Source organism: Conger conger, chromosome 9 (assembly GCF_963514075.1).
Source record: "Conger conger chromosome 9, fConCon1.1, whole genome shotgun sequence".
NCBI lineage: Eukaryota > Metazoa > Chordata > Actinopteri > Anguilliformes > Congridae > Conger > Conger conger.
In genome coordinates this window covers 11,709,181-11,724,180 of record NC_083768.1, presented here as the reverse complement: position 1 = coordinate 11,724,180, position 15,000 = coordinate 11,709,181, and the positions used below count along the sequence as shown (strand labels likewise).

At 43.8% G+C, this 15,000-nt stretch overlaps 2 protein-coding genes across 3 annotated transcripts in view; one reads left to right on the top strand and one right to left on the bottom strand.

Moving 5' to 3' along the window:
- The window catches only part of LOC133136221 (dnaJ homolog subfamily C member 13-like), a 48,040-nt gene extending 43,297 nt beyond the window's left edge, over positions 1-4,743 (bottom strand). Inside the window, exons 1-2 of the mRNA XM_061253520.1 lie at positions 4,590-4,743; positions 2,394-2,474 (exon numbers count right to left, since the gene is read on the bottom strand). Coding sequence (XP_061109504.1) covers positions 2,394-2,461 — 68 coding nt within the window. The 5' untranslated portion in view covers positions 2,462-2,474; positions 4,590-4,743. The remainder of the gene's footprint in view (positions 1-2,393; positions 2,475-4,589) is intronic.
- Positions 4,744-6,722: 1,979 nt separating this feature from the next.
- The window catches only part of LOC133136219 (leucine zipper transcription factor-like protein 1), a 13,560-nt gene continuing 5,282 nt past the window's right edge, over positions 6,723-15,000 (top strand). For both annotated transcript variants that reach the window (XM_061253515.1, XM_061253514.1), the window contains exons 1-5: positions 6,723-6,963; positions 8,165-8,289; positions 9,550-9,744; positions 13,749-13,809; positions 14,193-14,264. In XM_061253515.1, the coding sequence (XP_061109499.1) occupies positions 6,961-6,963; positions 8,165-8,289; positions 9,550-9,744; positions 13,749-13,809; positions 14,193-14,264 (456 nt within the window). In that variant the 5' untranslated portion in view covers positions 6,723-6,960. The remainder of the gene's footprint in view (positions 6,964-8,164; positions 8,290-9,549; positions 9,745-13,748; positions 13,810-14,192; positions 14,265-15,000) is intronic.

Sequence of the window (15,000 nt, the reverse complement as noted above, 5' to 3'; positions counted from 1 at the left end):
TTTATCTAACACTCACAGAAACAGCACTAAACCAAACAACTTTCACTGAACACATGCAGGGCTTGTTTCTGAGACAATTATAAAACCTAGTCCCAGACTAATTCTTCACTCAATTTTTCTAATAGTCTAGGACAATAAATGTCTGGGACAAGCAATGTCAGCCAAACAACACTCAAACAAATGCACGTTTGTGAGGACAGGTGTTATTGACCATAAGAACATTACATTATTGGCATTTGGCAGACGCTCTTATCCAGAGTGACACACAGTTGATTAGACTAAGCAGGAGACAATCCTCCCCTGGAGCATTGCAGGGTTAAGGGCCTTGCTCAAGGGCCCAACAGCTGTGCGGATCATACTGTGGCTACACCAGGATTAGAACCACCGACCTTGTGTGTCCCAGTCCTTTACCTTAACCACTACGCTACAGGCACTACAAATGCAGCAGAGTTTGACGCACATTTCCTTGCTCTCCCTTCCACTCTCAGACGTTGCAGGACGACATGTTTTGCCCGGCAGTTGAAAGGAAAGCCTATAAACCTTCAGTTTTATATGACCAGTCACACCACTGTTTTACACAACTTTATAAGTGACAGATCATGGAAAGTGTGCTACTGTGCACCTACGGATTGTGCATCTCAAGGCACCTTTGCAGTCAAAAGGCTGTTCAGTGAAACTGTACTGAAGTTATTTTATAGGTTTTCCTTTTTGTTTGGCCGATTTCCTCAAGAAAACAGATTGCGAAAATGCATTGTAATTAGTAGACTTAAAATAAACTCTAACAGAGTACACAGGAGCCCATTAGGAACCATAAGAGTTGATTTAACACTGAACATTTTACTGTGCAGATGCACTGGTCATGATGTTCTGTGGCGTGACACACTGATTCCAGCACGGACAGCCCCAGATCACAGGGACATCCCCTGCAGTGAGACCAAGAGATTGTACAAGATCATGCATCTTTGGGGGAAATCCTGCGGGTTAATATTCAACCCTTCCATCCCATAAAACAGTCCTATGCAGGAGGGCCCTTGCAGTTTAATGCAGACTCTTTGCCCTTTGTGACATCACGTGGCATTGTAACATCAAGGTCAGGAAGAATCTGAGAACCCTGCACCTGATTGACCTTTGTTCAGAAGCCAAATGAAAGGCTCAGCCAATTCCTCAACCAATCAGAAAGTGGAAACAGACAAAAAATAACCAAAGGTGACATCACTGAATACGTGATGTTGGGATGGTTTGAATCACTTAGAATTTTATGTTCTGGGCATTACAGTTTTCCTACTATCTACTTTTCTACAGCTAAAAGAAACCCCTGCAAGGTAATGATAAACTTTCTGAAAACCACTTCTGCAGAATCACATATTCAAAAGGGCACATTTTGCCATTGCAAATTCAGTCCCGGAATATAACATCCCAGATGGAGATGTTTAATTCCATACGTAATCAGTAATCAATAAAAACTCAATAAGGCAGGAGAGCAAAACAATCTTTTGGCCGTCGTGCTTTCCATGCACACATTCATAGGATTTCTGGTGTAGCTGTAAGTTAATAAACCTGACTCCCATTGTGCCATGCAAATGGAAAATGGGCCATTCACAAATGCCACCATTGTTTTACAGCTGACGCAGGTAATAATGTAAATGTCTGACACATGCTGCAGCCTGGGCCCTGTAGCTTATAGCCCAGTGAGAAAACCCTGGAAATTAACATAGAAGGGTGGAAATCTAGGTTGAGAGATGTTTTCACATTAACCACAATATAAATGGTAAACCCCAATACAGCTCAGGTTTTACCTGGATATAGCCTAGTTGGCTAGAAAAGTTTCACTTTTCACAACTACCTTAGTTTTCTGACAGCTCTATAAACTATGCTGGTTCTCTACGGTACTTGAGCACCGTAAAATTATTAGGATACACTGGCAGTCTGTGGCTGTAGCTGGTGCTTGTACAAAAGCAGATCAAGACATGATTGAGCTAATTAAATAATTAGCAGAGGTTGGCACAGATTGGGTCTTGTTGTTGGGAAAATGTACTAATTTGTACCCAACAAGAACATTACTGTACCTTCAGGGTACATTTGGGAAATTTGATCCTTGAAGAACAGAAATGCCCCTGCAACAGAGCCCCGTCCCAAGGAGAACATTACTGTACTTTTGGGGAATTTGATCCTTGAAGAACAGAAATACCCCTGCAACAGAGCCCCATCCCAAGGAGAACATTACTGTACTTTTGGGGAATTTGATCCTTGAAGAACAGAAATACCCCTGCAACAGAGCTCCATCCCAAGGAGAACATTACTGAACATTTGGGGAATTTGATCCTGGAAGAACAGAAATGCCACTGCCACAGAGCCCTGCCCCAAGGAGTATGAGGGAAAGAAAGAACACTCACTTTCCTCTCCAGGAGTGCTTGGTGGTGTAGAAACAGGCCACGTCTTTGTTGTCTTTGAGGACATGCATTTTCGGGCAAGACCTGAAATAATGGGAGAGCACGAAAGGCACAAAATGTCCGACAAGATATTTAGACTTGAAAACCAATTTCTATTACATTTTTGCTAAATGAGACAAACAAACGTCCAATGAGGTGAGACAGTTTGACTTAATTCAATATTTGCCAATGGGGTGAGAAAATTTCACTTGTCAAGCAAACAGTAACTTAAAACAAGCTAATATTTTTCTCAAGTCTTATTACAAGACAAATAATGCTTGTTAAGACAGCATTTTTTTCAGTGTAACCAAGTTGTCTTTCAATGTGTCATTTCACCACGCACGCTTAACTTCCTTAATTAGGGCATCATCTACAGCAGCAGGCAAGTTGACATGAATCCTTAGTGATAATCCTGAAAGAGTGCCTGCACAGGGCAATTTGTTAACTTTCAGAAGTGAATGGATTTCTAAACATCTTTGGCGGTTACAACTCCCCACACTCTGAGAAGACATGCTTGCACTCTGACCTTCATTTAAGCTTGCAAACATTCCTGGAAAAACAGTTGAATCTGGAATGCTGCCACAGTGAAATGGGTATGAGATCTGATCATTGTCGGTGACCCTCGGCAGCCGGTGAAGGCCTGCTTCCTCCGGAGTGACTAATCAGCTGCCCTGGAATACTGCCTCATTTCATGCTGATCGTGCTCTTCCCAAGATGCACCCTGCACGAGATAATAGACCTCTCCTATCCTGAAAGCCCTTTCCAGTAAGTGCCACCATGATACAAAAGTTTGATGCACACAAAATGCAATCAGTGGAACATGCAGTGCACTCTGCATACTCTGAAATGAGTGCAAAAAATCAGGGGAACCAGAACTCATTCTTAAAACTGACCGCACAAGTTTTAGTTTCCACCACACACACACACACACACACACACTCGGAGCTCCAGCGAGTAAAGCCGTGTCACAGTACCAGTGCTACTAGAGGGTTTCCCTTACTCAGCAATCTGCAGTGATATTCTGGCAACATCTTACTACTCCCTTCCTTCCTCCCATTTCCAGCCTGGTGTTAAAGTCCGAACTCAACAACAACCCTCACAGAAAGTCTCAGTACTTGCCTTGCTTACAAGACCCTAACAAGGCCGCATAAACCAGAGGTGTTAAAGACAACACTCAACAACAACCCTCACAGAAAGTCTCAGCACCTTCCTTGCCTACCGCTGCCACAGGAACCCACAGTGTACGCAGTAATATTCCCAGTGGGATGAGACCGTCTGACTCATTCCAAGATGTGACCAAATTCATTCCAAAATTTCACTCATCAAGCAAATGCTAACTAAACCATTCTTGACAGGCTGCCACCTCAAGCAACAATCATTCTGAAGGGCCGATAAAACAGATAAGCTTGTTCCACTGAAGCTTTAGGTGTTAACATCTTATCCCTGAAGTACTTTTCATCATATGGGCACTGTTAAATGGATTTTAAACTAATGTCATTTCTCAGATTATCATTTCTTGCAAAATTACCCATGCCATGATCTGGGTCAAAAATGTAGCATTTGATTCTTAATTTGTGATTAGCAACTCCACATAGTTCAGCTATTCAACGAGTGACATAGGCTAGTTGTGGTACTCAAATAAATGCTACAAATTCAAATAAAAAACTACTTTAGAGACACTTCAGCTGAAAAAGAAACTGAACTACAGTCCAAAGTTCCTGCATTTCCTATGGAAGATTAAATATACTGTTTAGGCAAAGCTACATCTCTATGGCCAACTGTTCTATTCTGTTTAAAATGACAGTCACTGTGCTAAGTTACAGCTTACAAAACAATGACAGCAGCAAGGTGACAGAAAAAATGTGGGATATCAATAAAAACACTAGTACTCTTCTTCAAAAGTTATATGAAGCATTTGTCACAAACTTCATACAGTATTTGCAGTTCAAATGTGTTTAATAAATCACAAGGTATCTACACCTGCCACCAGATTTTTTTTATTTTTATCTTTCAATTGGTTATCTCACATGTACTCAATACAAGTCAAACCATTGCATTACCCTCAAAAAGACACAGTAGCGTCAAGGCACAAATTCCAAAATAGAATAAGCAGGTGCGCAAGACCAAATTGACAATTGCAGCACGTTACATCGCCTTCACCTGAACTGCCCTCGCCAGCTCGTCCCTCGTCCCTCTTCTCCCCTCCCTCGAAAGGTCGTAGTTTTGTATTTACCCGGTACGGTCCAGATTTAATACCTGGACACTTGCCCTACTGATTCAGGAGGAGGACATCGCCACGGTAACTGTTGCTCGTCCTTCCCTCGCGCACGCACCACGCCCCCGACTGTCACAGGACTGTCAGCTGATTGGCGACTTCGGGAGAGGCGCAGATTCAAGGAACAGCCACGCAAGGAAGGAGTAGATCTGGCGACGTTGTAATTAAAGTCCCATTGCAGACGCATCAGCAGATGCTTTTTAAGGCGTAAGCAGGCTATATTTTCAAGTCCAGCCTGGTTTGGGAAGGACATCGGTCTAAATATAGCTGCAGTACGTTACGCTATTTCGTAACCAGTCTGCTGCGCATGGATGCAGAAAACCATCGTCTACGCGAGTGGTACCCACGCTGATAATGATTCTGTAGCGACCCCTAGAGCTGTTTCGCGGAATTGTCTGCCTTGTTTACCCCCAGACCGCATGTTCTTTACTCTAACTCTTTCATCATTCATTGATATGTATACATGCGCGAACATTTCATGCAGTAAATGAATGTCGGTCTACATCACCCATCTTTGCTGAAAAACCAACAAAAGTAGCCTATATCCATATATACAAAAGGCTATGAGAAGTTTTCTAAACATTCATTAGGATTTTCTATTTCCATTTTTTATGTTTTTCCTTTTATTTGTTACAGTACAATAGCACCTTACTGCATCAGCATCTTTGGACACCAACTAAACAATCTGTACGTAGAATTGGGATTAGAGCCAATGGATTCTCCTTGAAGTCACACAATGTCCATACTGATAAAGCCACCATCAGTGTTTCATTGTCAGTTTGGTAAAACAATAACAGCAAAAGCGATGGCACTTTTGATGCATGCTGATAGAAGCCGGCCTTCCAAGTCCTGTCTCTAATGATCATACATTTTACCTCGGACTCCATTTACAGAAACTGCAACCTATTTTGTTCATTATTACAGTATGTCTGTGCATGATTGGACCCATCTTAGTTTTCTCATTTTTGGATACTGTCATCTATTTCACAGAAAATTTCACCCAGCACATAGTACTTTAGAAATTTTAATACAACGAAAGCAAAAAATATATATAACTAAAAACAGTTATATAACAGTCATTCGTTCACTCACTGTATACATCAGAAATACATTCAAAATGTTCATATTTTTCCTCAAGGTCATTCTTTTACTTTCAAATAAAACAAAAACATTTCTGAATAAAATTGTTTTTGTTTATTCTGCCATTGAGTAGGCTATAAAACTGGACACAAAAAACAATCAATAGAAGGCTTTCATAACACAGGGAAAGTGTTAGAGCACTGAGTTAATCAACGTCTTGGCCGTGAGCATTCCTGGGCATGGTAGCACTAGCACCGCTTCCAGATTGTTCCGACAGTGACCCGGTACGGTACAATGAGAACGTGGACTCACCGCTGCTGAAGGTATAAGGGAAACATGTTTTTGGTGGCCTCCTTGGCTGAGTTGCAGAGAAGAAAAGAATGCGATCTTCCTCACTTATCACATTATAGAGCATCTGACCCGAGGCCTAGCATGTGCAGATGGTTAGCTTAATCAAGTTACAGCTAAACACAGGGTTTACAAGGAGCATAACTGCGCTTATATATCTTCTGAAATTAGCTGATAGTCACTCCATCTCTTAAACAGGAGCTGACATTTATGGCATTTTTGTACATTATGTCGCGTGTGGAAGTGAAGCTAAAATCTGTGACAACAGACAAGAATACAGTAATATGGGGTTTGGAGGGAATTACGTCTCATGACTTTTTGATTAAAAGATGCCAATATACACTCAGTGAGCACTTTATTAGGTATTTATTAGACTAGTTTTTCAGACGTATTAAGTCTTCTGCTGCTGTAGCCTACCCACAATTTTACGCGTTGTGTGTACAATGTGTACATTGTAAATACATGAAAACTAAAACTTGCAATCCACGAGAGATCTACCTCCTAACGACGACATTTTCTGAACTGCCTCTTTAACGCTTCCCTTGTCCTTTACGTCATGATTAGTTGTGTCGCCCTTGGTTGGCAACGCAATGACGCTTTTCGTTTCCAAGCACAAGGAGACAGGATTCAATCACTAGCTAGCTACCTATTTGCTTGCTAGAAACTGCGTTTTGGAGACAAATCGACCTCAGAATAGAAGACGCTTCGCGTGGCAATAAATTGCTGTATCTGAAAGTGTTGATTTTCTGTATTTGTAAAAAAAAAAAAAGAGCTAGCTAGCTAGCTAACATTGCATATCCATCATCTGGTAACTGCTAAGTTACAGAAATGGTAAGTAGCTTGTTGTATAGCTAGCCCCAACTGTGTGGAATGCTTTTCACCAACATTGTAGCTAGTTATTGCTGTCTAGCTAGCTAGCATAGAATTTGTAACATTTGATGTAGCTAGACTAACCGACTAGTAGCATTCGTTGAAATATAACTAAGTTAGTACTCCACAAACATGAAAATAACACCCGATGCCCTGTAATTATTAGCTAGATTGTCAGATAGAACTGTTAGCGAGCTAGCTAACGTTAGATATACCTAGCTAAATTAGTAGACCTGACTGGTCATTTGCACAGATTAGAATTCCAAATACTATAGATGAACTCATGTACCTAACGTTAAAGCTGCTAAGACGGCGAGATGTGGTAGAAACAAGTTCAGTGATGGTGTCTAACATTATCCACGCTTGCTATATGGACAGCCTGAATTAATGGAGACCATATAGTTTCCATAATGCCATTTCCCCTTCCTTATATTTGTAGCTATCATATAACTAGCAATGTGTTTGATAACTAACAAGCTTTTTCTACCAATTTGTACTTAGCTGACGTTAGCTAGCCGCTAGCGTAATCGCATTAGCCTTCCTCTTTCACACTCCTAACGTATTGTATGATGCTTGTCTTGGCTAAATTAACTGAAAACTGAACACAGAAGACTGATGATAGTTATTTAGCCGTAGATACATTTTATGAACCTAACTTGGCTAGCAATTCTGTGATTGAATGAGCCAACTAACAACCAACCAAAAGAATAAGCAAAAATGGGTTAACAGTTCAAATAAGTACTTTATGCAGTCAGACTGTGTTTTGCCCTCTTTTTATGGAAAAGGCTGAGCAAGAATTCAGGGTCCTTGAACAGAGGTTAAATCACATGAGACATGAATACATTGCAGCGAGTGTCTTTGCCAATGTGGGGCAGTATAACCCAACATAAACATGCACTAGGCAATTGTTCCACCCCAGGTAGCACTTTATGTAAGTTATTTACCCATTTTATGCACATCTAAGAATGTACTGAAACAGGTGTAATTAACCATACCTCAGACCACACTGAACAGGTGTATGTCTGTCCTGTAAATTTACTGTATTAAATCATGTTTGCAAAGGCACACTGGATGAATATAAGACGCAGGTTAAAATATCAGGTTTTGTGAATCGTATTTGAATTCGGTCGCCACATTTTTCGCTCTCTGTGTCCACTTCCAGGCTGAGCTGGGTTTCAATGAACACCACCAAAATGAGGTGATCAACTACATGCGCTTTGCACGCTCCAAGAGGGCTTTGAGACTGAAGACCATTGACTCCTGTTTCCAGGACCTCAAAGAGAGCAGGTGATTACTCAGTCAGCACCTTGTGTGGGCCTGTGGGCCCATGCCCCAATGTAATGTATGCAGTAGAATTCAGTAATAGCTATGTTTCTTGGTATTTGGAGTGCTTCTATGTGTTCTTGGCTTGACACAGTGCAACGGGGGGTAATAAGAAAACGATGTCAGTACTGTGTAACTCTGATAGTGTTTTTATCCAAAGCGACTATTTTATCCAAAGCAATGTACAATAAGGGTATACCAAAGGTCATTAGAACAACTACAGAGCAGTTTGGATGAGATGCAATTCATAGAGATTCACAAACTTAGCCGGATAACTGTCTGTACGGCGGCCTGTAGTGTAGTGGCTAAGGTACATGACTGGGTTAAGGTACATGACTAGGACCCGCAAGGTTGGCGGTTCAATTCCTGGTGTAGCCATAATAAGATCCGCACAGCCGTTGGGCCCCTGAGCAAGGCCCTTAACCCTGCATTGCTCCAGGGGAGGATTGTCTCCTGCTTAGTCTAATCAACTGTACTTCAGTCCATGTTCCAGATTTCAGGGAGGGTTCAGGGTTTCACTCAGTGCAGTTATCCGGCTAACTTAGTAATCCTGCTTTGTGAAACAGGGCCCAGCACTTTTACTAGTACTGGTAAACTAGTGTTTTAGTTTGTGTACGTCATATCATATTGTCAGACAGATAGGTATAATGAGCTAAGGCTTCAGCCTACACAGTACCTTGTCAGTCATTGCATTATTGTCTTGATGTGTTGATTTATTGCAGTTTTTTGTTGGGGTTTTTCTAGGTACATTTGTTTTTATTGTGCGTTTTAAGGAACAAAATGAATAGATTAATAAATAACTGTCAGGCTGCCCCCTGTTATTCGTGATGCCATGTCGGTAAAAGGTCTGACAACATATTCTGAGCGTTGTGTTGAGTTACATTACATTACATTAATGGCATTTGGCAGACGCTCTTATCCAGAGCTACGTACAGTTGATTAGACTGAGCAGGAGACAATCCTCCCCTGGACCAATGCAGGGTTAAGGGCCTTGCTCAAGGGCCACTCCGGCTGTGCGGATCTTATTGTGGCTACACCGGGGATCGAACTGCCGACCGTGTGGGTCCCAGTCATGTGCCTTAGCCACTACGCTACAGGCCGCCCTACCACTTCCGTTCTGTTCTCTTCTGTTCTCTTCTATTCTGTTACCACTCCCACTGTCTCACCGTCACCCCGCGGTCCGTGTCGGTCCGGCGTCCCCCCCCCCCCCCCCCCCCCCCGCAGGCTGACGGAGGAGACCTTCACGGTGGACGAGGTGACGGATCTGCTGGAGGGGCTGCGGGCGGTGGTGCGGGGCGAGGTGGAGACGGAGCTCATCAACACGGCCCACACCAACGTGCTGCTCCTGCGTCAGCTCTTCTCCCAGGCCGAGAAGTTCTACCTCAAGCTTCAGACGGACGCCTCCGAGCTGGAGAACAGGTCGGCTCTCGGCCGCGGCCGCGGGGGGGGGGTTAAACTTCAGTTTGCTGAGGCTCCGTTGGGCCGGGTTGTGGTGAACAGGCGAGAGAGATGCCTCCAGACCAGGGGGGCCTCGGGGCCTGCAGATAGTTGTGGTTTCCTTTCCATCAGCACAAAGATGAGGCCTTGACAACCCTTGGTTTGTGAACTCTTTAGCTAATGAGTGACAAAATTAATCACTTGTGCTGAAATACGCCAAAAAGCAGCAGGTTCTGTGGCCGTACCAGACTAGGGTTTGGCACTCTTATTGTAGACAGTGGGGAGCAGTTAAATACGCTAAAACAGGGCTGCTCAACCATGTTCCAGGAGATCTACCATCCTGTAGATTTTCACTACAGCTCTTAACAAAGCACGCCATATTAAACGGCTAGAGCAGGGCCTCCCAACCCTGTTCCTGGAGATCTGTCATCCTATTGATTTTCACTCAACCCTAACAAAGCACAGCTCATTTAAGCTAATTACTCGAGTCTAGTGTGCCAATTTGGGCTGAAATAAAAACCTATAGGATGGCCCCGCCCTGGAGGTTACAAGTGTTACTCGTGAAGAGCATAGATGTCAGGCGTAACAGTTTTCTGTAAAGCATTTTCACTAATGATTATTTAATATCACTGAAAATTTTCTTGAAGCTATGCAGGATGATTGTCTTTTTACAGCAAGTGTCAACCCATAGTGCATCATTCTTGAGTGCACATAACCTAAAAACTGCCACTGTGATCTGACCAATGAAAAATGCTGGTTAACTGATTAACTGATTGCAAGGAATCCCCTTGTTGCACAAGTGATACTGTAAGCAGAAACAAACTTCCGTCTATTCTTATGAACAACAACATTTCCAGTGAAACCAGATGGTAGAAATCTTTTATCACAAACCAATCGATGAACAACAGTTCTGCAGTGACTCACAGTCACTGTTATAACTGTATCTTCTCTCAGGAATAAATCAGAGCTTGTGATTTTGACGTTCAAGCTTTACAGAACTGCTTTATTAAACTACGCAGCCTTGCACAGGAAGAACCTGCATGCCGACTGGGGGAAAAACAGAGACGCCGAAGCTGTTGCAAGGCCTGTGCATTTATCGGGCCCAACCCGGCAACCCTCCCGACTGCCAGACGACTGCTCTTACCGCCTGAGCCAATGAGACGACCGCTCTTACCGCCTGAGCCAATGAGACGACTGCTCTTACCGCCTGAGCCAATGTCCGCCCACAGGGATGTGCAAAGTACGCGCTGCGTCCCGTTCGGGTTGGCCCGGCCCTCACAGAGTGACAGAAACCCACTTCCTCCTGTTGTCTCACATACTGTGTATCGTGACTCACTTTCAGAACTGCCACTTGGCATTCCCGTGAGAAGATAAGCACCTTGTGTTTTTCATTTTTTTACTTTTTACGTTTCATAGGGCTGATCGGCACTTTTTGAAATCTAGTGTGGCTGCCCGTCGTTGACAATGAGCACAGCGAGTCAAAGTAAATGAACAAGTTTGGTTAACTCAGCAGATGCTCTTATCCTGGCCATTTAAAAAAAAAACTTTTCTGATAAAAGTATTTGACAGCTCCACAATATCTGGGATGTACTGTACTGTTGGCCTTTTGGTTACAAGCCCAGTTCCCTCACCACTAAGATTTAAGATGAACATCAGGTATACTTTATTGAACCCCATGGGGTCAGTGGTCTTCTGTATTTGACCCATCCTAGTTGCATAGGGCAACCGCAGTGCAGCGCATGGGGACCAACTCCAGGTCTGAGGCCAGTGCCTTGGTCAAGGGCAATGGCAGGAGTGCACCTTCTGACCCCCCCCCCCCCCTGTTAACTTAAGCCTATCATCAATCGTTGCAGTACTTATCATGGCTATCGTAGCAGTATCATTCCAGCGTGGTAATTCCATGGGTTTCCTCCAATTGAACAAACAGCCGGGGGGGGGGGGGGGGGGGCATCGGGTTGATCCGTTGCCTGTGCCTGCGTTAGTCTTCCTTATCATTTCGGGAATGTCTCTGCAGGAATTGTTGGCAAAACCGTTGGCCGTAAAATCAGTGGGAACGCCGCATACCTTCCCGCAGTGCCTGGGCTTTGTCCATGCAGCTGCGCACAATGTCCTCAAGTGCTCTTCCATTGCAAGTCGTGGCAGTGGACGACGCTTGGCTGCGTCCCGCTCGTATTCCAGGGGAGTGACAGGAGAATGCAGGCGCAAACCCCGACTACTGTCAATCAAAAAAAAAAAAAAAAAAAAAAAAAAAGGTTGCGTTTTTCAAAAATGATGACATTTCTTAAAATGTAATAATAATATACTGCGTTTACATACAGGACAATGTCTATTATGTGTAGAGGAATTTTTATGGTTGGCATTCCCCGGTGAAATAACGTGTGGTAAAATTTATTACCAATGGGGTTCTGTACTCGGGGGGGAAAAAAAAACGGACACTTGTCAACACGGCTGGATTTCGTAAAAACTTAATTATAGTTATATAAAGACAGTTGGCAGCTATCTAGCTGGCTATCCCTTTCTCACTGCCTGTACACCCCCACGACCAATCTGGCCCAGAATCTTGGGCATGTTGTTGAAGCTTAGCATTTATCTTGTAGTTGAACGTTGTGGTCTCTGTCACCGGCTTTGCTTCGATGTTCCAATATGGCATGCTTTTTTCTCACTTTTCTCCTCAGTTTAATGTGAACTGAGGGGTGGGGTGTTATAAAGCCTGGGGAAATGCAATATTTCACCATTTCACTAAACTGCCGTGGGAGTGCTGTGACTGGCCAGGTGGTGAGACCTCTACGGAGACGCAGAGTGTCTAGCCTCCACGGTGTAGTTTGAACAGGAAGTTCTTCATTTTCAGTATTGGGCTTTTCTCTGTATTTTTCCCCGAGTTAAAAAAATTTATTAATCCTCTCGATAAGTCCTGCGTTGGAAATCCCTTAAATACATTTCTGCGTAAATGGAACTGTGAGTAAATATTTAATCAACAGCCGCAGTACAATTCCGCGGTACAAGACCTCGCACGAATCTTAAAGTGGCAGTGACAAATGTGTTTTGTAAAAGGCTTTATATTAAATCTATGTTTGTGCCAGCGCTGTCCATTTGAAAAATCTTTCTAATCTCTCCCTTCTGCGTTTGAGTCGCCCCGGCAGGTGAGAGAAAGCGTCCCGCGTGTTTTGACAGACGATAAGGCTTGGCGATTAGGGCCACGCTATAGTAAGGCGCAGGCCTGCTGGGAGAGCTGTGCACAGGTACAGGTATGCTGACATGGCAGGCCAGATTCCAGGTGCCTGTCTTCACAGGTAGAGGAGGGGGGGGGGGGGGGGGGAGGGGGAGGGGGGGGGGCAGCGTCTTGTTACGAGCGCTCTGCCAAAGGACACAGAAAGTGGGATTGATAGCCGGAGTGGTGAGAGTGTGGATTTGGGCAGAAACTAAAGCCCAGAGGGTCTGCTGTCTATACAAAGAGGGAGAGAGTAGAGAGGGAGGGAGAGAGAGGGAGAGAGAGGGAGAGAGAGGGAGAGAGAGGGAGAGAGAGCGAGAGAGAGCGAGAGAGCGAGAGAGAGAGCGAGAGAGAGCGAGAGAGAGAGCGAGAGAGAGTGAGAGAGTATTCAGTTGCCGATGGTATTCAGTTGCTACTAAAGATTTTGTTACATGAAGAGATATTGCGATGAAATATAATAATGCTTATTGCATTTGTTTTATTTTGTTGTGTTACAATTTGATGTGAAAGAGTGACCGCAACCTGCCATTTATCACAAACTGACCTCCTGGTGCAGTGGAGTCTCTACACCACGTCATTTTCTGCAAGGTTAAAAATATCTCACCAAAATAACCGAATAACATCCACAGTACAACTGGAGTAGTGCCAGATAACTGCCGTTGACTGAGAAAGAATCTAAATCGTGTTGAAGTCATGGAGAAGTGCCATAAAATGTCTTTATTTGTGCAGCCAGAACTAACAGCAGCTGTGGTCTTTCTGTCTCCTTGGCGTGTTTTAGGGACCTGTTAGAGCAGGTGGCAGAGTTGGAGAAAGCAGAGTTTAAAAGCACCAACAGAAAGGTGAGGCACCAGCATGTGGTCGCAAGCTCGCATACTTTCCAATGGAAGAATTCACTCGTGATTGATCGCCTTTCTTCCACGGTAACCCCACATCACCTCGATATAAAAGCTATATCAAGCTTATTGGTTTCTGCTTATCATAGGCCATAGTCACATAACGTAACAGGCTCTAAAATAATAATGCCTTTCATTGCATGCACTGTAAGTATTGAATTAGTTATATGCTGGTCGGAATGTACTTGCATACTTTTGAGAAGGATTACGACCAGTTTTTTGGAGATAATAGAAAAAAATGTATTCTTCAAGTAAAGTGCAAATACAAAATGTTATATGTATCTTCTTCAGTAGGGTAAAGGTTTGTGTTATTGTGTGATCTCCTATAGGCAACTCAGGAGTCCAGCAAACCAAAACTGGCCCCTTTGAATGAAGGAGGGGTGTCTGAGCTTCTCAACAAGGTGGGTCGTTTCTGGGGGAATTGGGTGTCATCATTCATTTCGGCTGAACGATTTCCACTCCCAGTGAATCAGTCAGACTGCAGGTTTCCTGTTGACCAGTCACCCTTGCGCAATGAGACGTTCCTGCCCTGCTGACTGTCACATCCTACATGGCACCCTGTTGAGCTGTGCCCCCCCCCTGTGCCCAATAGCCACAGTTGGTATTTGCAGGATTTGAGTCCAGGCCATGGGGGCACGGCTACACTTTACCAAGACCTTTAGCACAGGGAAAACCTTTTAACGGCATGCTTAAAGCATGGTGTGTTCCTGGCAACTGCATGCCTTTCTGTTCTGTGAAACAGATGACAGAACATAACATAATGACAAGGACAGGCCATTTAGCCCTGCAACGCTTGCCTTTTCCTACCAGTAAAAAAAGATCTCTCCCTCTGCACCTCAGCTGATGTGTAGTGAGCATTCTGGCACAAAATGGCTGCCGCTGCATCACCCAGGTGGGTGCTGCACATTGCTGGCGATTGGGGCGAGTTTTCCCCCCCATCGCTGTAAAGTGTTTTGGGTATGAGAAAAACGGTATATAAATGCAACTATTTATCTATCTACCCACTGCATAGTTTGCCTTAAAGCTGAATAGTATCTAGCACCGTATCAAGCCTGGTCTTGAAAGCCCCCAGTGTTTCTGCCTCCACTTCAGGTCCTGGCAAGCTATTGCACACGACCACTCTGTGTGGAAAAAATA